The sequence below is a fragment of the Mustela erminea genome, chromosome 8 (genome assembly GCF_009829155.1).
Source record: "Mustela erminea isolate mMusErm1 chromosome 8, mMusErm1.Pri, whole genome shotgun sequence".
Classification (NCBI taxonomy): domain Eukaryota; kingdom Metazoa; phylum Chordata; class Mammalia; order Carnivora; family Mustelidae; genus Mustela; species Mustela erminea.
The window spans coordinates 42,564,952-42,591,830 of NC_045621.1; the positions used below are offsets into that span (position 1 = coordinate 42,564,952).

The 26,879-nt window shown below is 46.7% G+C and overlaps 1 protein-coding gene across 1 annotated transcript in view; it reads right to left on the bottom strand.

Moving 5' to 3' along the window:
* The window catches only part of ASB18 (ankyrin repeat and SOCS box containing 18), a 63,047-nt gene that overhangs the window by 8,049 nt on the left and 28,119 nt on the right, over positions 1-26,879 (bottom strand). The window contains exon 5 of the mRNA XM_032355255.1: positions 11,279-11,783. Coding sequence (XP_032211146.1) covers positions 11,279-11,783 — 505 coding nt within the window. The remainder of the gene's footprint in view (positions 1-11,278; positions 11,784-26,879) is intronic.

Here is a 26,879-nt window from a genome sequence, read left to right on the forward strand (position 1 = left end):
AAAGAGCATGAGCTGGGGGAGAGGCAGAGGGAGAGGGAGCAGCAGACTTCCCTGAGCAGGGAGCCCAACATGGGGCCCGATCCCAGGACTCTGGGATCATGACCTGAGCCGAAGGCATACAGTCAGTCGACTGAGTCACCCAGGTTCCCCTCATCTTATTCTTTATGATTTTTTATGGTTGCTTCCCTTGTTGTCTGATTTTCTTTTATACAGGTTTATATTTCACTTGTGTTTATTTTTATATTTTGGAAGTATGTATCCAATTTACAATTCTACTAGTGCTTACCTTCAAAATAAATAATGGCCTATATTTTCTAAACATCAAAATTGTATCTTTTGTGTTCTAGATGTGCCATTATCCCTACTCTCTCATTCCTCTCATAACCAATTCTCCTTTTTAAATTTTTTTTTAAAGATTTTATTTATTTATTTGACAGAGAGAAATCACAAGTAGTCAGAGAGGCAGGCAGAGAGAGAGAAGCAGGCTCCCTGCCGAGCAGAGAGCCCGATGCGGGACTCGATCCCAGGACCCTGAGATCATGACCTGAGCCGAAGGCAGCAGCTTAACCCACTGAGCCACCCAGGCGCCCCAATTCTCCTTTTTTAAAAAAAATTATTTATTTATTTGAGACAGAGAGAAAGAGTGAGAGAGAGCAAGGGGTGGGGAGGAGAAGAGGGAGAGGAGAAAGCAGACTTACTGCTGAGCAGGGAGCCTGATGCAGGGCTTCATCCCAAGACCCTGAGATCAGGACCTGAGCCGAAGGCAGACGCTTAACTGACTGAGCCATCCAGGTGCCCCAATTCTTCTCCTTTCTTAATAAGATCTGGAGTTTTAGTCCCAGATTATGGTTATTACAAGATCATATTTTATGTTACGTGTATCTTCCAGAAATAATTTTTGGAATTAGTGTTTAGTTTTATAACCTGCGTTTCAATTACTGAAGTTGTTTCTGTTTCACTGGGTTGTATGTTCACCTCCTGTCCATGAAGCCATTTGTCCTAGATACTTACCAAGCTCCTGCTAGAAGCTGGGGATTGTGTTATGTCTGCATGATACAGTGGCAAGATCTGCCCTCACAGACTTTTATAATCTCAAATAAAAGAAAAAGCATAGCAACAATAGAAAACAGGTGCCACAGTACCATAGAGGGGAATCACAAGGTAATAGACATGGTACCTAGGTGAGACCTGGATTTGCTGTGGGTGGTGATTTGGTTGGTCAGTTAAGACCTGCTAAGGAGGAGGAATTACAAAAGTACAAAGAGTCCTAAGGACAAGAGTGTTCCAGGTAGAGAAAACAGGGACCAAACCTGGGAGGTGAGGAGGAGCTAAAAATGTTGGCCAGGTGTGGAGCCTGATGTGGGGAGTGTGAGCCAGAGTCTGGGGATGAAGGCAGGGCATGGGCAGGAGGAGCACAACCACTGTGATGAGGCTGGACGTGACCCTGAGGACACAAGGGAGCCTTGGAGGACTGCGAGTTGGAGAGTGACAGGATCAGATTTTAATTTCACAAGCATCACCATGGCTACAAAGTAAAGAACAGTTTCCCGTGGCCATATTGAAGGGTCGGAGTGCAGCTTAGGGGACATTTCCACAGGCTAGGAGAGATGGTGGTGGCCCAAACTCAGTTGGTATGAGTCAGGATGGAGAGAAGAGGATGATCCTGAGAGACGGTTAGGAGGTGGAGTTGTGGGAATCTATGAACTTGAGTTTCCCAACCTTGAGATAGTCTTTCACCTCATCTGTCTCTCTTTTTTTAAATAGGACAACAATTTTTAAAAGATATTATTTATTTATTTGAGAGAGAGAGAGAGGGATTGAGAGAATGAGTGGAGGGGCAGAAGGAGAAGCAGACTCCCCATAGAGCTGAGATCCCAATGTGGGACTCCATCCCAGGACCCTGGGATCACAACCCGAGCTGAAGGCAGAAGCTTAACAACTGAGCCACTCAGGCACTCCCTGTCACCTCATCTCTTTGACAACTGGTGTACTTTCTCCCCACGGACCTTCAGCCCTGGACACTTGAGACAACCGACCCTTGTTAAGCGTATTGACGGGCGGGGGCTGCTGCATCCTGCGGCCAGTGCTCTACCTCGCCTTGTGCTGTGTCGACCACGTCTGACACAGTCAGTCAGGTCCTCCTCTATGATACGTTCTTTAGCTGGTTTCCAGGAAGCCTTGCTCTCATTCCACCTCCCTCATTGGCCCCTCCTGTTTCCTTGGCTGTCTTCTCATCTCTCCTTCTTCTTGATGTTGAGATGTCTCTGCATTCAGCCCTTGTTTCTCTTCTTCTTCTGTGCATTCTCACTTCCTGGTGATCCCATCCAGTTTCCTGGCTTTCAATCCCATCCGTATGTAGAGAAGGTGTAGTACGTACACATAATGGAATGTCACTCAGCCATAAAAAAGACTGAAGTCTTGCACTTTGCAATGACAAGGGGCTAGAGAGTATGATGCTAAGTGAAATAAGTCAGTCAGAGAGGGACACATGATCTATGATCCCACTTATTTGTGAAATTGAAAAAACAAAGAAAGAAGGAAAGAAAGAAGAAAAGAGACAAACTAAAAAACCCCAGACTCTTAACTATAGAGAACAAACTGGTGGTTACCATAGGGGCTGTGAAGGGGGATGGGGGAAGTAGGTGAAGGGCACTAAGAGTGTACTCATTCATCATGATGAGCACTGAGGAATGTACAGAATTGTGGAATCACTGTATTGTATACCTGAGACTGATATAACACTAGGTGTTGATTATACTTGACTAAAAATAAATAAATTCCACTCACATGCCATTGGCACTCAAAAGTTGTATTTCTAGGTCAGTCAAATCCTTCCCTCAAGCCCCGGACTGGAACAGCCAACTGCTTCCTTGGTATCAAAACAACCTTGAATTCTGTTAATTACTATACCCACAATCTTCCCACTTCAGCTGATGGCAAACCCATCTAACCTGTCTCTTGGGCTGAATGCCTTAGAGTCATCTTTGACCCCTCTCTTTCTCTCACATTGCACATTCAATCCACCAAGATACCCTGGTGGCTTCACCTCCAAAATACAGCCAGAATCAGAGTGCCTCCCTCCCACTTGCCCCCAGCACTCCTCACATGGATCCTCACGTAGCCCCCCAACTTGTCCCTCCACTTTCTGCACTCCTCCTCCTGACGTATTTCCTCAGCACAGAGGGCAGAGGGTCCCCATCAAATGTTAGCAGGTCCTGCCACTCTGCTCAAAGCCCTCCATGGCCAAAGTCATGACAGTGCCCTATAAGTGCCCCATACGATTTGAGCCTCTCCTCTCCCTCTGGTCTCATCTCCTACTGTCACTGGTTCTCTCCACCATCAGCCACACTAGTCACCTCATTCTCAGGTCAGGCCCACTCTAATCTCAGACTGCATATTGGCTGCTGCTTGGCTGGCCCCTTCCCCTGTAATACTTGAAACGCCCATGTCCTCACCTCTCTCAAGTGTTGACTCAAAGCCACCCACCCTAGCTACTGCACGTACAACTGCAACTGCTCACCTTTTCCCTTACTTTCTCTCTCTCTAGTCCTTATCATTTTATTGGCCCGTTCATTATGCTTGTGGTTTAAAGACTGTCTTCCCATTAGACTGTTAGCCCCACGAAGGCAAGAATACGTCTTCCCCCTTGAACTATCTACTCATATATCCAAAACACCTAATATGTTGCTGACACGTGGCTGGTGCTCAATAAATATTTTTTGGCTAAATAATCAAATAAATAGAAGTATTTTTTTGATGCATTAGGAAGGCATATCTTATGAGCCCCTGATATCTAAAAGCGTTTTACTTTTGCCATCAAAATGAAAACCATCTAGGATGAGTCTAAAATTCTAGCATCCGAACTTTTTTTTTTCCATTAGAGGATTTATTTGGAGAGCAAGTAAAATGAGTCCATATGATTAAAATCTAATGACAAGTATACCGAAACCTTCATTACTACTACTTATCCATATTAGCATAATCAAATTTTTAAAAATTAATTTATTAATTTTTTATAAACATATAATGTATTTTTATCCCCAGGGGTACACATCCAAACTTTTTCTTTAAAAGTCTGAAAATGATATTTTCTTGTCTCGTGATACTATAGCAGCAGAGAAATCAGAGTCCAGCCTGAGTTTGATTCCTTTATGAATAGCTTTTCTGCTCACATACTTGGCAAGATATTTTTCATGCTTTTTATGAATACTTCTGCTAGAATGTATATAGGAATGTGCCTCCAAGGACGCCTTGCTGGCTCTGCCGGTAGAGCATGAGACTCTTGATCTCAGGGTTGTAAATTCAAGTCCCATGTTGGGCATAGAGATTACTTAAAATTAAAATCCTAAAGAAAAGAGAAGAAATTAAAAATAAAAGGAGTGTGTCTCCCATCACTGATTTGCATAGAGTATCCATTCAACTTCTAGGAGTTAAGACTTCTAGTGCAGCTAAGTTTTCTTCTATTATGTCTTTGATTACTATTTCTGATCCATTTGCTCTAGGCTTTTCTTCAGTAATATCACTTTTCTGTAGGTTGGCTCACTTCACTCTGCTCTTCATGACCACTTTTTCTTCTATTTCTTCATTTTGTTTTTTTTTTTCCTTTGCACTTAGGAAGAGGTTTTAATATTAGTAGTGAACACACAGTGGTTGATTTTCCAACAGTCCAAAGGATTAGTGTGATTCAGTCACAGTAACTCCATTCTACTTGTCATCACTGGTTTGGGAAAGTGCATGTTTAAGTCAGCCTGGGCCAGTGAAACATGGGAAGATCTCCTCAGGGCTTCCAGAGAAAAGCAATTGGATATGAAGCTGGCTGGCCCAGTTGTTGCTGGACGCCATCTTATCACAAAAGCTATTTTGAGGACAAAGCTGACTCACTGAGGTTGGACAAACCTGATTCCTTGATAGCTTCGTGAGGACACAGAAACAACCAGTCCCAAAGCCTGCCTAACTTCTACATTTCTTGTTGTATGAGATACAGTGGAGTCTGGAACTGAGTCAGCAGCTGCCCAGTGGGGGCTGTGACCATAAGGAGGAGTCGCTGCGGTCCCAGAACCTTGGGGATGCAGGTACTGCTGGCGAACCTACCAAGGCAGAGAAAGAGGAGAAACACCCTGGCTTCTTTTTCCCTCCATGCCTAGTTTTCCATGGTGTCACTTTTTGCTGAAGCCGGTCAGAAACCAGCTGGCCTGGGACTCTGAGCTCAGCTTGAAAGTTCTAGCTGTGCTGCCCTCACCCCTTCAACAAGTCGAGTAGACCCCACGGGACACCAGGGAAGGGATCTGAAGCCACATGTGCCACCAGCCCAGCTCCTTTACTTAAATCACAGACTCTGTTCCTTTTATGAATCTGTTCTGTTTTCTGCCTCGCTTCAAATACTCGCCACCCTCCCCCGTATGACCTTGTCTCCTCCATCTTCCTTTTCACGTCATTCTGCTGCCTTGTCCCCATCACGGGCTCTGTTTTTAGGGACGTAGAGGCTATGTCTTCTTGCACTCTGTAGGTGAGAGCATCCATGGCACACAGTTTCTCAGACTTTCTTCTGGATCTTCTGATGAGGGGTATGGGTCGCCTTTCTATTCTGTGGATGCTGTCCCCATTTTTTGTTTTTCTGCTCCCTTTCCCCGTCATGGATCTATTTATTTATCTCCCTATTCAGCATCAGTTAAGGGAAGATCAGACACGAGGTCTGTTAACATGCAGGGGAAGTCCGTGGTGCCAGTCTCATTCCACCAGGGGGTCCTGTGGAGGGCCTGAGCAGAGGTAGGCTCATGAGGATGGTGCCCAGCCTCCCTCTGCTTCCATATTCACCTGGTGACTGCGCCCCACCCCCACCGGGAGGCCTCTTCTCTTACCCTCTTCCCAGCAGAGCTCTCAGGTTGCTATGCAACCCGGGTTCCTTGGTTTCCACCTCTGCACTTCCCTGCATCTCCTAGAATGCACTGCATCTCCAAAGACATCCCCTAATGCCTTTTTGACCTCTAGAATATTTTTGTAGCGACTGCCTGATTGCCTGAAAACTCGGGGTGGTGCAGCGCAGGAGCGGGAGCTCCCTGACTCAGACATGAGGTCATCGTGTTGGGGCCTCGGATCTGCTTTGCAGCCCCCTCCCTTCCTGTCTTCCTTCCCTCCTCTTGCCTGTCTTTGCAGCTATGTCAGTACGAGACAAGAACGGCTGCCCTTCAAAAGCCCGTAATCACCTCACTGCTGGAAGAACGATCATCTCTGGGCGCCTCCCTACTCGAAACTTGTTTTTTTGTCCCAATCCCTTCCTGTTTCAAAGCCCGACATAAACGGGCTTTAGAGTAGGAGAGAGACAGAGGGAGAGCCAGGCAGGCAAGCATCTTCCCACCTGAGCCTCGCCCAGTCTTATCCCTTCACCACCGCACAGGATGCCCCCAACGTGTGGCTATTTCCGGCTTTCACGAGTCACCACTAATGTGCTATTTTCTGGGGCGTGGCGGTCTCTGATTTCAATGGTCTCCCTTCTGTACTGGGAGGAAACCACACCATGAAGAGGAGCGGTTCACACTGGATCCCTTCAGATCTAGTCTCCCAAGCCATTCCTGCTTCTTCAGACTTTCCCCGGATACCGTCACCCAACCACTGGCCCTGCCCTTGGCCCTCTCCCTTGTCTCTGCAAACTGTTAAATGGTCCCCAGGGACTGCACGTGACAGGAAAGGCCTCTCCCACACTGCCCCCCTCCCCCCAAGAGCTGCCCTCCCTCAGCAGACGCGCCCCCCCTCCCTGGGGCCCCTCCTCCCTGGGTCACAGACTGTGACCAAGTCTTATTGCCTGTCTCTGGGAATTCATTTCCTGTCTCTCCTCAGTTCCACCTCTCTGGGGCTCCCCGGCCCTCCCCCATCCCCCGGCACTGTGCCCCCTCACGTTTGCCAGGCAGCTGGCTGCTTCCATTATTTTTATGCCAACACAGTTTAAAGATCTCCGCCGCCTCCTTGCTGTCTGCGGAGAAGCGGCAGTTACACTCCTCTGACATCCTGGTGTCATTAGGGTCCACGCGCACTCTCCTCGGCTAATGAGGCGGCAGAAAGAAAATTAAGAAGAAAAAACCACACAGGCGCCTTACTCTATATGCAGATGGAGAAATAAAACAAGAGCAAGAGAAACAGAGGTGCGCCATTTAGGGGAGCTCACCTCCGTCCTCCCAGGGGGAGGGGCGCATACGCCACTCGCTCACTGGAGACCGGAGGGAAATGGAGTCTGGTTTGTGACTACTACCACCCCGGGATTCTCCCCCTGAAAAGCTTGGGAGGTTGGAGAACCGTGAAGTCACTTGACCTTGTTCTGTACTTAGGTAAAATTCAAATGTAAAAACTTGGGCCCCATCCTTCCAGCATGGTCAGTGCTGGGAAGGTAAGGCAAGACCAGAGCTCTGCAGACGTTTCTAGAATCTGTCATTCTCACCGCCAATCTTCGTTTCCCCTGGCGGAAGCTATCTGCAGGCCTCACCTGGACTGCCACAGCAGCGTGTGCTTTCCCACTCATCCCGTGCCCGCACAAATTTTCTCCATTCTTCTGCAGAAAAATCAACCCCATGCTCATTTGATTATGTCACTTCTGCTTCAAATGATGTAATACATTCCCACTCCTCTTAAGACAAAGGCTAAGACTCTTAATCCCTGAAACCCCTGCCTCTTGCCCCCTCTTACTGCTTCCTTCTAGCTCCTGGGTCATCTTTCAACTGCCCCTACTACAGTGCTCTTTCTGCTCCAAGATTCTTGCCTATGCTGCCGGGAATGGCCCTTCCTTTCTTCATGCAGCCGAGTCTTCAGCCTTCAGGTCTGGGCTCACTCCCCACGCGCCCAGGGAAGTCTCTCACCCTGCCCTCTGCGTCAGCCAGCTCAGGCCCCCATTTGGCACTTTCGAGCCACACAGGGCCTTGTTTGAGCAAGCTCTTCCGACCATGGCAACTTCGCACTGAGCATGTAGTGGTTTGAGTCAAGGCTGTCCTCCACTCAGGTGACTGGCAGCTCCACTAGGGCGGGACACACGCGAACTGCCGTCCAACACGAACTCCAGCACTGAGCACAGGCGTTCTGAGAAACGTCTGCTGAAGGAGTAAGCAAGTGCGGGGGGGGGGGGGGGAACAGCCTGTGTGTGCGGCTTGGTGGAGATGGCTCATTGCTGCTGCAGTCCCTGCACAGCCAGCACTCCCGGGCCAGTCTGGATGATTTAGATGGCCCAGCACAGGGGAACAAGGGGCAGGAGATGTGAGCAAAACCCACATTGCAGACCAAGCATCTGACCCACTATCCACTAGTGACAACTGCAAAACAAATTTGGATCTGCTGGTGTGTGTCACCCCACCCTCCCGCCTGCTCTCCTGCAGGCCGGCGCCCGCCCAGGCGGACAGCTTCCAGGATTCAAACCCGGCAGCAGCCTGCCACCGCGCCTGCGCCTGCCCTCGCGCCCCAACGTCTGACTCCGGTGTTAACTAGCGGGCAGCCGGGCAGAAAGGCCTGGCACTGTCAACATGCTTGCTTCCCAAGCTGTGACACCACTTTGATTTTCGGGGCAGAGCACTGCGCACGGCTCCGATGGATGCTCCGAGTCCGCCCGCCGCGGCGACGGTGCCTTTGTCTGGGCATGGGGGAGCTGTGATTTATGTCATAAGCTCGCTGTGAAACCTTTGCCTCAGTAATTCTGAGCTCCGTGGGTGTCTCTTTACATCTATTTAAAGCACGGCTGTTGCCCACGGACGGCGTGCTCTGTGACATTCCCCGGTGCCTCTGTGTACGCCCCGCCACGGCGCTGAGTCTTGCCGGCAGAGCGTCTTTGTGGCTCGGTTCAGTGTTTGCTGCGCACTCCACGAGTCTGCTGAGCAGTCGGGTCTGTCCCTTTGATGCCCTGCGTGGTGATTAGACCCCTTCCCTGGTGGACCACTTGCAGGGGCCTGGGGGGAGGGACGGGCTGCTGCCTGATTTCCAGAGTTCGCGGTGTTTGTCCTGGGCAAGGCTAGAACAAACGCAGCCGCCTGCCTCTGTTTACAGGATTCCCAGGGTGTCGGTCAGTGTGTTCCCCTTTAAAACCCGCTCCAGACCTGAGCACCAGGGGCTGGTAGCTGTGGACCCCATCGGCACTCCTCCGTGGGGTAGAGGTAGAGGTAGAGGTAAAGTTATGGGGGATCTCAGCGCAAAGAAGTCTCATCCCGGTTTCCAAAGATCTAACCTGCGGGGCACTGGCCCTGGAGTTGCTGGAGCTCACTTCATTCATTCAGCAAACACTGATGGAGGAATTGCCCTGTGGCATTGTGCTCACTGTGGGGTGGGGGAGACAAGGTGGCAATGCTTTTTTGTGAACACCTCCAGGTATTAAGCTTTCTCAAGAAAGCTCCAATCCCTTCCCAGATGATGTGAAATGGCTGAGAGATCCATTGTCACTTTTAGGAGCCAAGCGCTTCTCATGGCTTCTTGGTCATTGCTGTACAACGGCCTCTGAGTTCAAACCTGCCTGAAGCTCCCTGCCCCCCCTCAGTGGCCATGCTCTAGTCTCATGTGGCTGGCGAAGCATGGGGGAATTCCAGGAGGGGGCCCTTGGGGGCCCAGACGGGAGACATTGTGCCTTCTCCTGCATCTCGAAGCAAAGATAGGATAATTCTTAGAGCTCTGAAGACAGAGTTCAGGTGCTGGAGGTCCTGCCCCCAGGGATGATGTCCGTGAGGCTGCGCCCAGGACTTGGAAACCTACAGAGATCACTCAGATCGCATGACTCCCAGGCTAACAAAGGATTACGACTCGTCACTACTGAACTATATTGACTTTTTTCTCTTTTAAAGAACTTGCCCCAAATATTTTTCACTTTTGGCCTATGCGTAAGGACATCTATTTTGTTCTGTTTGTTTCTCGGTCCTTCTTTATGCGGTTCCATGCCAGGAAAGGTGAAGTGAGCTTCTTGGTTTAATGCAAACATGGTGTGACCCGGAGGGGCAGCAGGGATGTCCTGTTCCCTTGGCTGATAAACCAAGATCTCTAATACGGGGACACATTGCAATGTAAATGATGACTATGAAAGGTAAGTGGTACAGGATATGGAAATGCTGGTGCTCCCTTTCAAGAGCCTGCCATATTGAAATTCTGCATTAGTGGAGTGCCATGGAGAACAATTCAAAGATACTGTGAGAGGTAGGGGAAGAACCTTGTCACAGTGCTGGTGAGGTAAGGAGGGAGTTATGTGGGTAGAATTGCCCCTCTTTGGCCTATGTTTTAATAGACACAAGTGTTACTCTGAATGCATCTACAAGGCAAAGTTGGCATTTGAGAGAGGTGTGTGGATTTCACTATTTCAGACCATCTAGAGTGATGTCCTTTTAAAGTAGAAGCTTTTCAGCTATTTGTTCAAAACATACCCAGCCAAAGTGTGTCTCCTGCATATGATCAGTGAGTCTGGGGATAATTTTTAAGTCGAACACTCTCAGTTTATACCTAATGGCATGACTTCCTTTCAGTGGAGTCTTTTTAGGAGGACAAACCCTTATTCCAACCAATATTTGGGGGACCTTCGTTTTGGAAATATTTTCCATCTTCTAAGTGCTTTCTCTAATGGGCAATCCTTACCCTTTATCTTTGTCATTTCAGGGCAGATCTGATACGTGGAAAAAGTGACAGGCTGCTTCAGAGTCAAGTCTGCAACTTGGGGCTGAGACCCCAACACAGTCATAACCCTGAACGAGGCATTTCACCTGGCTGAAACCCAGGTGGGAGAACCTCATGGGCCTGGGTCACGTGCCTGGTGTATTTCGCAGGAGTGTGGTGTGGACTGAATGTCAGATATTTGCGGACGTGTCAAGTGCTTTCATTCAAGTAATGACTAAGGTAGGTAGCCAGATTGGGTATTTCATTTTATATCAAACACTGGACGGACTTTCATTGTTTACCAATTAGATAAGCTGCCAAAACATTTTGAGCCAGGAGGGCACCGTCCAACTAAGTGTCCTGCATCCCCAGTTTATTTAAAAACAACTATATTTAAGTTGGCTCTGCATCCAACGTGACGCTTGAACTCACAACCCGGGGATTAAGAGTTGCAGGCTCCACCCAAGGAGCAAGCCAGGCGCCCAGCCAACTGAATTTTCTAGGGACTGGCCTAGGGACACCTGCCCTTCCAAGTGTGGCCCCAAGTCCAGCAGCCCCCTCCTCACCAGGGAGAGCTATATTCCCCCACCTCCCGCACCCGGGGAATCAGAAGCTGCAATCCCGACAAGTTCGCAGGCTCAGCGAGCCCCCAGCTGCAGGCCGGTCCCCGGGGCCCTCTTACCTTGGGGAAGGCGTCGGGCCACACGGCGGGGGAGCCGTGGTTGAGCAGCGCCTGCACTGTGCGCTGCGGGCCGGGCTCAGGAGCGCAGGCGGCCGTCTGCAGCGCGCGGGCCAGCGGCGAGGCCCCGCCGTAGTCGAGCGCGCCCGCGTCAGCGCCGTGTCGCAGCAGGAGGAGCGCCAGCCCCGGGCACGCGTGGCCGCAGGCCTTGTGCAGCGGGCTGCGCTCGTCCTCGTCGCGCGCGTCCGCCGCCGCCCCGCGCCGCAGCAGGAGCGCGCACAGGCGCAGGCGGCGCGCGTGCTCGTCGGGCCACCGCGCCGCGCCGCACGCCGCGCTCAGGGGCGTCTCACCGCGCCCGTTCCTCGAGTCCACGCGCGCGCCGCAACACAGGTAGAGGCACGCGTGCTCGTCCAGGCCGCGCTGCGCCGCCACGTGCAGCGGCGTGTCCCCGCCCGCGCCGCCCGCGCAGTGCACCGAGGCGCCGTGCTCCAGCAGCGCTTGCGCACACCTGTGGGAAGGCCAAGGCGGGTCATTGCGAGGTCGGGGTGCGCGACCCCCCCCCCCCCAGGGCCCCTGATCGCCGCTGCCACCCCTCCACCCTTCCATTCTACTCCTGGGGCATGTTGGCTCCGTGGAAGGCAGGGGCGGCTCTGAGCTCAGCATTTCCCTACCCAGGGGCGGAAGTGAGAGTCTGGACGACCCTGGGGCTTACAAGTGGTGGAGGTAGCTGGAAGGTTTCTGAAGAAGCCATGTGCAGAGTAGGACCTTATGAGGAATTTGTAGCTGCTTGGTGATCCTTGGGAAGGTAATGTGGTTCAAATGGCAGTGCTCGAAGCACTAATTACCTGGGCTCTTTGTCATAGTTGCCAATCACAGAGGGCCTGGGAGTCCTGGTTCTAACGAGGGTCCTTTAGACCATCAGGCTCTTTCTCAGTCTCTGTGTAAACTGTTCATCTTTGGTGATGGTGTGAGGCAAGGCTTGCCTTGCTCCCACAGAGGGACTGAATGCATCCTTCAAGGCAATGACACGGATTGGTCCTGGGGTGTCCTCAGACAGGGCTGGAAGAAGGAGTAGAGCACATAGCCATCCCTAACTAGGGGGATCCCTTTGTTTCAATCGGACTTTCCTTGGAAACTGTGAATCTTGGCTGGGCCCATCTGGGTACAGACCCCAGTGGTCTCCTGGGGGGCGGGTCCTAGATTCCTATGGGACACTGTGGTCTCCCTCAGAGGTGGGAGTCCTCTGCTGCCTCCCAGTCCACCAGCTGATCCCAAAGTGTCCTCTTCCTCAAACACCAGTGCCTCTCGGGACAGTGGCTTCCTCAGAGCCTCTTGGCACCTGGGGGAATGCCACACGCCTACCTAAGGGCAGATGGCAGGCTGCTGACTGGGCCAGGGTCATGCTGGGCCTTGGGCCTCGGACCCCGGTGGGAAACTCTCGGCTGAAAGCAGGAGGCCAGTTGCACAGCCCCTCCCTCCACCACGGGGCTGGCCCTTGTCCCCTGTGGGCACTCCTAAAACACCAGCCCCACTGCGAACCCGTGCTCCTGGGTCACCGTCTGGACAAGCTGTGAATGTGTCGGCCTTGCCCATGGAGCTTTCGGCCTCTCTAGCTCGTCCATGCCTGTCAGTCCCCTTCTCATCTCCGCCCTGCTCAGACGTGGCTTGTAGGCCCCTCATCCCTCAGTCCTTCCTGGCCTTCTTTCTTCCTGAGTGGCACTGTGGTCACTCTTCTCAGCATCCCAGCCCCTGGAACTGAGGGGACATGGCCATCCCCCACGCCAAATGTGGCTCGTGAGCCTCTGCTCCCTCTCGGTTTCCTGTGTCCTCCCCGTCCACCCTCTGGTCCTGCTTTATTCTGAGCTCTGGCTCTCTCAGGAGCGGCCGCCCATCCTGCTTTCTGCCCACGAGTCCATCCCGACTGCCACTGGGATCTGTTTCTGCAACGACTGTTCCGTCCTTTCCGCATGTGCCTGGGGAAGGGAGTCCCCTCTCCATCATCTGCCCCAGATTTAACCCTCTTCTGCCTCCCTGTCTTGTTCTGTAAGTTCTTGGCTCTTTGCCTTTTTCTTGTCACCCAGCTGCCCTGCATTTCAACCGGTCACTTGGCCCCGTGGACTCCTAGTTGTTCATCATCACCAGAAACGCTTCCTCCTTCCGCTCCCACCGTCACCGCCCTGTGTGGAGGCCCACATCATTTCTAGCCTGAGCTTTAGCCGCGGACTCCTACTCTGCCCCCTGCTCTAATCGAGCAAGCTCCATACCACCCAGAAAGAGCCTCTCCAGTGTGACTCAGCCATGTGCCCGCTGAAACCCCGAGGGCTCCTCCTGCCCGCTGCACGGAGCCCATGCTCGTTTCCCCCTCAGACACAGGACACGGTCTGACCCAGCTCCCACTGGCCTTGCGGCTTTAATTCCTGGAGCTCCAGCCTGTGTCTCAACCCTGCCTGGCCAGGTGCAGTTCTTGGAACACACCTGCTGTGTCGTGCCCTCATGCCTTCTGCCTGCGGCTCCTTCCTGGGGGTGGTGCACACATTCCCCACTTCCCCTCCTCTTCGTCTGTGATGCCTTCCCAGTGCCACCGACAGAGGGTTACCCCCCTGTGTTGTCATCGTATACCACATACAGGAAGTGCCCGGGGAATTGCGTTTATCACACCACGTTTCAAACGTGCATTAGCACGTCTGACTCCTCTCTTAAGACGGGTGGCTCCCTGAGTGTAGAAATGGGGTTTTATTGGTGTCTGTGCCTCAGTGCCCACAGCAGAGCTAGCCCGCTGTGGGTATTCCCTGAAATTCAACATGTCGCACCAACGCATCTGCTTAATGACTGCTTTTCAGCTCTCCTTTCTGTGGCGGCTCTTTTTCCTGTTATTTATCTGGCTTGGGGCTCCGAACGAGATCCCCCATCGAGGGTTTCCAGGCTGGAAGTGGCTTCTGTCCTTCCGTCCCATTCATGTCTCTATCCCGGGTCCCTCAGTATTTTTTAATTCTGTCTCTCTGGTTCTCTAGCCTCCTGACAGCAGTATCTGGAGAAGTGGTTTGTCTTGGGGGGAAGAATCTTTATAAACAAGTACAGTTTGATGTGAAATGTCCTTCGGGACAATAACCAGCTAAGAGCGGATGCGAATTTCACAATCAGTGTTTCGCATTTGCTTCCTCCTTGCCTCTCTGGGGGGCATTTTGAACATTTTGAACAGTGCAGCAGGAGGTGAGAAATCAAGGGTTCTGTCTCATTTTGTCGCTGAGCCTGTGTGTGCTCACAAACAATCACAAAACATTTTCTTTTACTATTTTTTTTTTTTTTAAAGCTGCCTAGCTTTTCCAAAGAGGTCCACGGGGAAATAGAGCCGGGTCTCTTTCCCCCATCCAGGGCTTCACCGGCGGAGGGCCAGGTTGCTGTTCGCAACAAGGATACCCTTCAGAAGAACGAGGACACCGGCCCACCCTCTGGAGGGCTGCAGGTGCCCCTTTTTCGTTTTTAATGAAGAGCTTCTAATTGGCTAAACCTTGGCACTTCCTTCGAGCAGGTAATGATGTAACTTGCAGACCACAGGCATGAGAGAAACAACACAAACAATTGATTGAGGCAGATCTAGCCGGCGCACACTGGGCAGTCATCAAAAATGAAGGTGTGGGAGCCTGTTTAATGACACGGAAAGCTATTTGCAGTGGTTATGTGAAAAGATGAGGTACAAAACAGCACTGAGCAGTCTTGTGTGTGTGTGTGTTTTGTTTTGTTTTTGTGTTTTAAAGCAGAGATGTATAGGCATCGATAGCAAGCAAGCCTGGAAGTAGGCTGATGTGTGTTTACCTATGGCTGATGGGGTGAGGGGTGTTCTGATTTCCTTTTTGCTTGCCTATATTTTCAAAATTTGCATAATGAATCAGAGTTACAGTTAGAGAAGGGAGCAAGAGAGGCTGATAATAACAGACCCGTCCCCTGCCGGCTGTTGCGACATTCCTGGATTCTAAGAATGTCAGCTGAGCTTTCCAGGTTCCCAGAATGAGCTCAAAGTTTCCATGGCTCTGTCCAGGTCCAAGCTGCGCTTCATAGAAAGTATGTATGGCAGTACCCCCCGAGAAGGTGAGCCTGAAGTTGGGCAGGGGTGGTGATAAGCAGAGTGGTAAGTGATAACTGTCTTGGGGACCTCCTAGACCTGACCTTATAGGTGTCAAGTTCTCCAGCGGAAGAAGAAATAGCCCAGGGAGGAAAGCCCCACCCAAGTTTTTGCACAACTGTGTGGGCCACTCAGCTTTGGCCGAGTCCTTTCCTCGGAGGCAGGTTTTATGAGTAGGTTTCCTGCTATCCTGATAGGCAGGCAAGTCAGGAAGGCCTGGGGCCAGTGTCCAACGGTCACTGTCAGGGACCAAGGCTACATTTCCATGTAAGCATGTCAGAACGACTTGTCTCTGGCTTGCAGGGATTAAGGAGACACTGTGTGTCTGAACAGCCTCTGATCCAAAGCAGCTGGGGTGAACACTAACAGCCCCCATGCCTCTTCGCCATCCTTGATAGTGATCGTGGTGACAGGCTGTTACAAGGGCCCGAGGTTCATAGTACACAGAAAAAGTTACTTGAGCCAAAAAGCAGGAGTTAATAGAGATGAGCCCATCAAGGGCTATTGAATCAGTGTCATTTTAACTTATTTCTAAGTAGGGAAGTAGGGTTCTGAGCCCACATCCCACACATGGCTCCCATCAACCTTCCAGCATCTTCCCGAGGCCCTGCCTGGTTCCCTCCCAGGTGCGGAAGCCCACACCAATCCTTCACCCCGGGCTTTTCTGCTGTTTCCTCACTCCCTTGACACCACCTGCCAAGCCTCCCTGCATCCTGTGAGACAATGCCTGCTCAAGGCTTTCCTTCTTTCCTCCTAATTACTTGGTTTCCACAAAGTCCTCAACAGTGGGATTTCAAAGCCTCTGGACCTGAGCTGAGAGGTCCCCAGAACTTGATTTTTAGATTTATTTTTAAAAAATGTTGTCTGCGGTTTTGCAACAAATCTACACTATGGACGGAATTTGCAGGTGGGGAAACTGAGGCTTAAAAGACCAGTGACTTGCATCAGGCCATACAGTCAAGGACTTCCTCCTCTGGCTCCAAAGCTCTCAGTCACTTCGCCCACCTGCTGCCTCTTCTCACTGGTATTGTCTGTTACTCCGAGCCAGGAGTGCAAGGCATTTTCCATAAGTTATTTCTGGACTTTTCTGCCAGTGGTTCGTGCGTTCGCTCATTCATTCAGTAAGCGGGGAACACCGTCTGTGCTGTGTTCAGTACCGCCCTCAAAGCAGGGAGAAGTGTGTCTTGTTTAAGCACGTCACAAGAATTTCTGGAAAGACTCGTGGCAGGACCCAGAAAGCAGGACAAAGCAAGGGAGGTCACCAGCCTTGGGGACTTGGTGCTATGGGGCAGGTGACAGCAGCCCGCTTCTCACCTAGTCGTGCCAGCAGCTCTGCATGCAAGATCTCATTCTTCCCAGCTGGACTCAGTATTCGAGGTTTGGGCAAGGATCTCAAGGGTTACGTGGGAGATGACAGTGAACCCACAGCCAGTACATCGTGCTTGGGGAGGGAGCCCCAGCTATCCCTGGATAATAGCATGACCCAGCAACCACCAAAAACCGGTACCGAGAGAGCAATGCAACCAATAGGGAGAAGAAACTGTTCAAAATCAAATGAAACTTAAGATCCAGAAACCTCACTTAATCTTTCTCGTGGGAAAACAGACACAGCTCCTATGTTCGCATGTTAATCATCTGTCTCCTGAGCAATGTTTCCTATGGCCGGAGGTCGCCAGGGTCCTTGGATAAGCCTGACTGCCCTTCCCCATTCTCCTTCCATGACTGTTGTCCAGTCCCCTGACAGGCAGACGGGGTTTCACACTGGTTGATGTGCATAGTGAGTGTCACACTGGTTGATGTGCATAGTGAGTGTTATGAACCAGTCTTGTTGGATCATCGTTGCTACTGTGTTTCCTTTTCAGAGCTGATATGCCTGGTGATGGGCTGGGGACGGGTCCCTGGGGCAAGGTGGCTGGAGCCCCAAGTCTGGGTCCCTGGGTGGGGGCTGGATGCCACCATTTGAGCCCTGGGCAAGTGCCAGCCTGTGGGAGGGAGGGGACATGGGGGAGTGACTGAGAGGAAAATACAGCCGTATTTTCTAATGAAGCTATTGCGAGAAGTTTCCCTCCTGTGGATAGACTCCCCAGCTGGCTCTGAATGAAGGACGGGGAAGTCACTGCCCTGAGACTTTGATGGAGGAGCAGTTCCACTTTATTTCCCTGGACCTTCTGCTGAGGCTCTCTTTTGGGGACCTGCCACCCGCCCCTTTCTGTTCTGTGGTTTCTTCTCTTTCTCTTTCTTCAGGGATGCTAAACTGTGAGACTAAACAAGCATACATGTTTACAGTTGAAATGACTGATGTGCATGGACAAATCCGTCAGGGTAGGGGCAAGATTGAGAGAGAAATCGGCCGGCCATTTCCATCCTTATGGTTTCTCTCGGAGCAATGGCCATCACTTACATTTTTTTCTGAAGTGATCAATGGTTGTGGCTGGTGATGATATTTTGGGCAGAGTCTCCCCAGATTGCAAGTGAAACCCTGCATTTTGGCAAACGGGGAAATAATTTAAGGAACAAACTGAGAATTCTGCTTTGCTTGCCCCTGAAGTAGTACCTGACTTTCTAGAAGCTTCACTAGTGTCCCTTCCTCAACAAGAAATAGACAACCCCTTTCTCCTCCCAATACACTGGATGAAGAGGAAGACCCAGAATCATCAGAATGATGAGCAAAATGAAGAATGAAAAAAAGAAGAAAGCAAGACTTGACTCCCTTTTAAAGCAGGTGTAGGGTTAAGGTGTGGGGGGGCTTTGAATTGGATGAGAGAAAAGTTTTATGTATGTATGCATGCTTGAATGCATGTATGTATGTATTTTTAAGGTGAGGGAAATTTTGCAGACAGAGGAATGCACTGGTCTTAAGATTACCGTTGTATAAATTTTGACAAAGGAATACACTTGTATAAGTAACATCCAAATCAAGATGTCAAATGTTTCTATCACCCAAGAAATTCCCTTGTGTTTGTTATGTGTCAGTCATCACCCCCATAGACAACCACTCTTCTGATTTCTCTCATGATTTTGTTTTGTCTTTTCTAGAATTTTCTCCGTTTTGGTGTCTGACGTCTTTTGCTCGGTGTAATGTCCACGGCGTTCATCCCTATTGTTGCATGCATGAGTCAGATTCATTTTTATTTCAGAGTCATATTTAATTGTATGGATATGCCACACTTTTCAAATTCCTTCTTCTATTGAGAGTGATGGACATTTGAGTTTTTCTGTTTTTTTTTTTTTGGCTATTATGAGTAAAGCTTCTATGAACATTTATTTTTTAAAGATTTAATTTATTTATTTGAGAGAGAGCATGAGCAGGGGGAGTAGCAGAGGGAGGGGGGAAGCAGGCTCCCCACAGAGCAGGGAGCCCAATGCAGGACTCGATCCCAGGACCTTGGGATCATAACCTGAGCTGAAGGCAAATGCCTAATTAACGCCCTGCTATAAACATCTTTGTGTTAGTCTTCTTGAGGGCATATTTTCTGATTTCTCTTGGGGAAATATCTAGAAGTAGAATTGCTGGCAGGTGTGTAGTTGATATTTAATATATATTTAATGTATATAAATGGCCAACATTTTTGGAAGTGATTACATTATTACACACTCCCAACAACAGTGTACATGAGCTGTGGTTGTTCTGAATTTTTCCTGATGTTCATTATTTCTCAGTGTTTTTGATCTTAGCCATTCTAATGGGTGTGAAAGAGTGAATTTTACCTCGTGGCCTCAATTTGCATTTCCCAGATGGCTAATGATGTTGAGCACCTTTTCATTGACTTATTGGACATTTATATAACTTTCTGGAAGTGTCTGATCAAGGCTTGTGCCCTGAAGGTAAAGGTTTGATTTGGCTGCATTACCTCTTTTCCTTCCTGATGATGAGTTATAGATGTTCAAATAGGACTTGGCAAGTGACCAGAAAGCTGACACATCTGCCTGAGAGGCCATCCAGGGTTGGTGGGAGGGGGCAGAAACCTGGGATAGTTCGTGTCTGAAAGGTGGTGACTAGATACAGAGTTTTTTTGAAAAGAACTTAGGTGAACAAGGGAGAGGTGATCTTTCAACATTGGCCTATCTTACAACACTCGGCTTTTGGGAATTTTCACCGTGTGCCACCTTACTAGCAAAACATGGGTCCTTGAAGAGGCTCAGTTTCCTGATCTGCAGACTGGGGATAACCATGCCTTGCAGGTCTGCTAAAGGACTATGGGAATTAAGACCCTTGCAAGTGCTCAGGAATGTGTGAAGTTCTGCAAATAATCAAATCACCCGACGGGGGCAGCCCCTCCCTGACACCTTGCTCTTTAATACCCTTCTGATGCCTCAAACACCTGTTGGATCAGGCCATGTTTTCTCCCCTCAAAAAAATAACTCATTCATTTAGGATGTGGAAGGTTTGGACAGTTTTCTGGATTATGTATCAGTGCCCGAGAGCCTGGCTCCTTAGGCAGGTAACTCTTCTGTTATTTGGTGGAAACGTTGGGGTTGGTGTGGGGACTTTCAACAGTTATCCATGCTTGAACCTGACCAGAGAGTGCCTTTCTTGCCTCAGGAAACCTAATACCGTCTTTCTCTCTGCTCGGATTTTAGCCTGTCTGGTCTGAACCAGAAAAGCATTGTCCAGTGATTTTCTTCAGTGATTTTTAAGGTAATTAGCTGCTTTCAGAGGTCTAATTCTGGCTTATGAATTATATTTTATTAAGTCAAATTAATCCAGCTGGGACAAAAAAAGTTAACATGCATGCTTTTTACTAGTTCATGAAGGAAGAGAGTCCTCCTCACTTCTATTTAAGTCCAGATAACTTTACATGAAAAAAAGAATCAGGACTCTACTAATTCTTTCTCTCATTTTAATTATTTCAGAATTTTAAAAAGGGTCAAGGAGAAGAGCCTGATAATAAATAGGGCGAGGCTGACATGCAGGCTACTAACGTGAAGAGAGTAACTTTACTGGAACTTTTCTTTTTGGGAAAATCTCTTCAAAAGGCTCCTAGATTAAAGCTTCGATATCCCTTTTTGTGTGTTGAATTCTGAATTCTGAAGCTTGCTGGTTGGAAGGAAGCACAGATAATTTTTCTTTTTTAATCCCAGGAACTCAGAGACTCAAAGGTTTTAAAGTCTTGCACCCATGGTGAATTGCTGACTAAAAGGGGTTGGAGCAGAAGTGGGTCCCTAGGTGTGGAGACCATTGTCATCAAGAGTAAGAAAATGAAATGGCTCTGTATGTAGGTCAACGACCCCCTCTCTACTGTAAGGTAAAAAAATTAAGGATGACCTAAAATCTACTATGTATAAAAGATTCTGGAGAAAGTAGCTCTTTCTTGTCAAAGTGATAATATGTTTATACTACCTGAAGACAGACCTCCTCGGAGTCTAACTTTAGGGGAACTCTTTAGAGCTGAAAAGCTGTGGTCGAAACCCCAAGCCCTTTCTGACATCTACTACCTTTTTATCCTTCAAGGTAGTTGGCTATGTTATTGTAGAGGTGTTCAATGGAATCCACCAGCATTTCCCATTATAATCATGGATATTGAAGGGATTCTAAGTCAGCTGTTGCATAGTTCAGCCTGAACTTCTGGGATATTCATCACTTATCTCAAACTTTCCCCCACTAACCAGGATTTAAATAAGTCAAGACTGTCAAATGAAAGCACCAGGGGGAAAGATTCACATTGAGAGACACGTAGAGGCAGAAGACAAATGAGAAGAAGAAAAGGAGGAGAAATGAAGACAAAAGAAAGGAGATTTTAAAATCTCCCCATTAATTCAAAAGCATTTTAAAAAGTCCTTATTAAACCATGTTCTGGACCTGTATGATTCCTAAAAAACCAGCTCAAGCCAGGAAATTAGTTTCTATCACACAGTGCTCTGGTGGTCTGCGTACATCTCAGCTCTTTATGATATCCAAATGTGAGCTTGTTGGCTTATTGGAAGAGCTGTTGAAGGGATTCACAATAATTTGTACTCTGAGTAGGTGTTTCTATCTCCTTTCTTAGTAAAGAGCAGTATTTTTCTAATATTGTAAAATGGGAGGTTGGAGCCCAGGGTGTGAAGCCAACTTGGTTTTAAAAACTCTTTTTAGTTTAAAACTATTTTAGATTTATAGAAGAGTTGCAAAGGTAACACAGATAATTTCCAAATGCCTCTCACCCAGCTTCCCCTAAAGTTGAACTAGCAAATGGAGAATGCCTACAGCTGAGGACAGAAATGGATGACAAGGTCTGAACTTACCAACATGACTGGCAAACACTGAACTGCTTGGCCTCTCAAAGGACCTCTGGGCTCCCAGATGGGGGCTCCGTGAAGAGATCCTAGGCAGAGAGCAAGGGACTCTCTGAATTGAGGAGTGGGATCTAGGAGTCTGGGGAGGCCAAGGCAGGTGGCATTTGCAAGGCAAAGTACTGGGCAGGGGTGTCTTCACAGAGAAAAAAACTTTGTAGAGGGTCCCCTTGAAAATGCGTTTGATTACTGGTTAGTGTATGTGTGTGAGCGAACTGCTCATGACTGGGGAAATAGCACCCCTCCCTGAAAGGGTTAGAGGAAATTGTGCCCATAGCATGTATGGGTTCAGGAATAGTGCCTGTTCTCAACAACCAGAGCATAAAATCTCATAAATAATGGGGCGTGGATTGGAGTGCTAAGAAGGGTGTTGTCTCAGTAGTGGGGAAAAATTAGCCTTAGACTAAATACTGCTGTGGTCAAGACCCAAAAATGTTATAAAGTATTTCCAAGTAACTTTACATTCCAGAGCAGAGATCAAGAATATTGATAGGGATACAAAAATATCCAGCACCCAGTGAAATAAAAGGGGGAAAAAAAAGGAAAGGAAAGAAAGGAAAAAAAAAACTCAGTCAATTAAAACTGACCTAGATGATAGACTTAGTAGATAGGTAAAACAGTTACTACAATGGTTACCATATATTTGAGAAGCTAGAAGAAGGACAAAGCATATTAAGTAAATGTGGGGGAAGATAATAAAAGAAACCTAACACTGGACTTCTAAAGTTGAAAACCATGACGGAGATGAAAAATACACTGGATGGGAATAATGGTAGATCATGTATTTTAGAACAAAAGATAAGTACAGAAGAAAAAAGTGAACAAAGCATGGGTAAGCTGTGCAACCTCAAATGGTGTCACATACCTGTAATTGGAGTCCCTGAAAGGGAGGAGGAGATCGTATAGAAAAAATGTAAAGAAATAATTGACAAAATTTTTCCAAATTTGATGAAAAGTATAAGCCCATAGATCCAAGAAAGTCACTGAATCTTAAGGATAAGAAACATAAACATCAAAACACATTATTATCAAATTTCTTAAATCAGTGATAAGGAGAAAAGATTCAAGCTAGGGAAAAGGACATTATTACAGAAGAATAAAGATAAAGAAGACAGATTTCTCATTGAAAAATGCAAGTTTAAAGATAATGGAGCTGTCTAAAACACTGAAGGAAAAAGACTCTGCCAAATCAGAATTCATTACCTAAGAAAGTATCTTTCAAACACTCAGGTGAAATAAAGATGTTTTCAAATACACAGACACTGAAATGATTCATCACCAGCATATATTCCCTCAAAAAATATTTTTAAAAAGTCCTTCAGGCAGAAAGAAAATGATACTAGATGAAATCTTTGATCTATACAAAAGGATGAAGGAAACTGGAAATAGGAACTCTCTGGGTAAGCATAAACACTTTTTTCCTATTATTTCAATATATTTAAAAATTATCGACTAGTTGAACAAAACTTTAACAACTTATTGTGGGAGTTTTATGTAGAAGTAAAATGTGTGATACCTATAGCACAAAGGCTAGGAGGAGAGAAATGGAAGTATACTGTTGTACTATATGTGAAGTAGTATGGTATTACTTGAGAGCAGACTGATAAAGCAAAGATGTATCCTATAAACCAAAGCAACTACTAAAATAACACAACAAAGTGTTGTATAGGATAAGCTAAAACAGGAGATAAATTGGAATCACACAAAAAAAATCCTCACCTTTAAAAATAAAAGATTTTATTTATTTATTTATTTATTTGAGAGAGAGAAAGAGAGAGAGCATGAGCAGGAAAGAGAGACAGAAGGCAGAGGGAGAAGCAGACTCCCCACTAAGCAGGGAGTCCAATGTGGGACTCCATCCCAGGACCTCAGGATGATGACCTGAGAAAAAGATGCTTAACTCACTGAGGCACTCAGGTGCCCCCACCCCCCAAATCCTCAATTAATACGGAAGAAGGTAGAAAAAAAGAAGATAAAGGGAACAAAGAATGGATAGAAAAAATAGCAAGATGTTTGATTTGAACCTAGCCATGTCAAAATCACATTAGATGTAAATGATTTAAGCATCCAATTAAAAGGCAGAGACTATCAGACCAGATTTAAAGAAAGATCCAACTATAAGCTGCCTATAAGAAATCCACTTTAAAAATAAAGACACAAACTGAGTTTGGCCTCCAATCAACTCTCAGCAAGAAACTAAGACCTTCAGGGGCGCCTGGGGGGGCACAGTCGGTTAAGCACTGGACTTTTGTTTTTTTCTCAGGTTGCGATGGGGATTATGAGATGGAGCCCGGTGTTAGGCTCCTTGCTCAGTGTGGAATCTGCTTAAATTTCTTTCTCCCTCTCCCTTAATCCCCCACCCCAACCATTCTCTAAAATAAATAAATAAAGCTTTAAAAAGACCCCTGAGGCCTTCATTCCACAGTCCCTGAGGAACTGAATTCTGCTGATGACCTTATTAGTTTGGCAACAGATTCTTTTCCAGTTGATTCTCCAGATGAGACCCTGGGCCTTGATGACATCTTGATTGGAGTCTTGTGACTCTGAAGTACAGAAGCCAGCACAGCCATTCCCAAACTTTTCACCCATAGAAATTTTGAGGTAATAAATGTGTGTTGTTTCAAGTTGTTTTTAAGTTTGTGGTGATTTTTTAAAAAAAGATTTTATTTATTTATTTGACAGAGATCACAAGTAGGCAGAGAGGCAGGCAGAGAAAGTGAGAGGGAAGTAGGCTCCCTGCTGAGCAGAGAGCCCGATGCGGGACTCGATCCCAGGACCCTGAGATCATGACCTGAGCCCAAGGCAGAGGCTTAACCCACTGAGCCACCCAGGTCCCGATTTTTTTTTTTAATTAGGATCCAAGCCCAGCATGGGGCTTGACCTCATGACCTTGGGATTAAGACCTGAGCTGAAATCAAGAGTTGGGGGCTTAAATGTTTGAACCACTCAGGTGCCCCTGTGGTGATCTGTTATGGAGCAGTAGAGAGCTAATGCAGATGTTAAAAGATAGACTAATGAAAACACTGTTCAGAAGCAATCTATATTAACATCAAACTAGATATTTTAATATGAAACTAAGTAGACTTTATTTTTTAGTTGCTTTATTTTATTTTTAAAAGGTTATTTATTTGAGAGGGTGAAAGTGAGAGAGCACAGGGTGGGGAGGGACAAAGGGAGAAGGAGAGAGAATCTCAAGCAGAGTCCACACCAAGGGCAGAACCCGACATGGGGCTTGATTTCACAGTCCTGAGATCATAACTGAGCTGATGAGTTGGATGCTTAACCCACAGAGCCTCCCAGGAACCCCAAGACTAAGTAGATTTTAGAGCAAAGAATATTACATGCCATATGCAACTGACAAATCACTACATATTACCCCTGAACCCAATAATACACTATATGTTAACTAACTTGAATTTAAATAAAATCTTAAAAAAAAGGTATCTTTTCATAATGATAGAGGTCATTTCTTTAAGAGGACATAACTGCTAAATATCCATGAACCTAATAACAAAGTTTCAAAAGATTTGAAGCAAAAGCTGATAGAACTGTAGAGAGAAATAGACAAATCCATGGTTGTAGTCAGAGATTTCAACACCTCTTTTTCCATATCTTCACCTTTTTCCATATCAACACCTCTTTATTCCATATAAAAGAAAGGAGCAGAAAATCAGTAAGGATATGGAAGACTTAATACTATTCAGAAACTTGACTCAGTTGACATTTATAGAATACTTCCCCACAAACTGCAGAATACAAATTCCTTTCTGGTGTACCTGGAACATTTGCTAAGACCAAATATATTTTGGATAATAAAAGAAGACTCAAATTTAAAAGTACTAAAGTGATACAAAGTAAGTTCTTTAATCACATGGAATTAAATTAGAAATCAATACTATAGATATCTGGAAAATACCCAAATATTTGAAAACCAAATAACACACTTCTAAATAATTATGATTCAAAGAAAAAAGAAGAGAAATTAGAAAGAATTTAAGACTAATTGAAAGTGAAAATATGATATTAAAATTCGTGGGATTTAGCTAAAGTAATACATATGGGGACATGGATAGCACCAAAAGCCTATATTAGAAAATTAAAAAAAAATTGTCACATCAATGACATTAGTTTCTATTTTCAGCAATTAAAAAAAGGAGAGCAAATGAAATTCAAGATAATTAAAGAATGGAGGGTAATAAAGACCATAGGAAAAGTTAGTGAAATAGAAAACAGTAAAACCAACTAACCAACCAATGAAATCAAAAGCAAGACTGATCAGGGTGGAAAATAAAAGAAACAATATAATGAATTCCAATATCATTAATGAGAGTGATGCTATTACTATAGCTTCTATAGATTAAGAGGATAATAAGGAACAACTTATGCCAATAAATTCAGCAATGTTGACGAAAGGGCTAAATTTCTTGAAATATACAAGCTATCAAAGCTCACTCAAAAGGAAAGAAATATTTTGAGTAACACTATAGCTATAAGAGAAATTGAATTAATAGTTAAAAAGAAAACGTACAGGGATGCCTGGGTGGCTCAGTTGGTTGGACGACAGCTTTCTGCTCAGGTCATGGTCCTGGAGTCTCAGGATCAAGTCCCACATTGGGCTCCCAGCTACACAGGGAGTCTTCTTCTCCCTCTGACCTTCTCCTTGCTCATGCTCTCTCTCACTGCCTCTCTCTCAAATAAATAAATAAAATCTTAAAAAAAAAAAAAAAGAAAACGTACAAAGAAAAAACTCAGGCCCAGGTAACTTCATCATGAATTCCATTAAACATTTAAGAAAGAAGTAACAATTTTATATCAAGCTTTTTAAGAAAAAAGATAAGAGACACTTTTCAACTCATTTTTGAGGCCAGCATCACTCTGACACAAAGACCAGATAAACAGATAACCAGAAAAGAAAATTACGGCCAAATATCTTTCATGAACATAGATACAGATTAAGTTTTTTTCCATTTGATCAAACCAAAGAATTTATTAAAAAGGATAACACTCATGATTGAGTGTAGTTTATCTGAAGAAGGCAAGGTTGGCTTAACATTTGGAAAACAATCATTGTTAATTATCCTATTAACAGACTGAAAAAACACACCATATAATCATCTCTAAATGTGCAGAAAAGGCATTTAAAAAATCCACTATCCATTCATAATAAAAATGCTCAGAAAGCTAGGAATAGAAGGGAACTCTGTTATCTGAAAA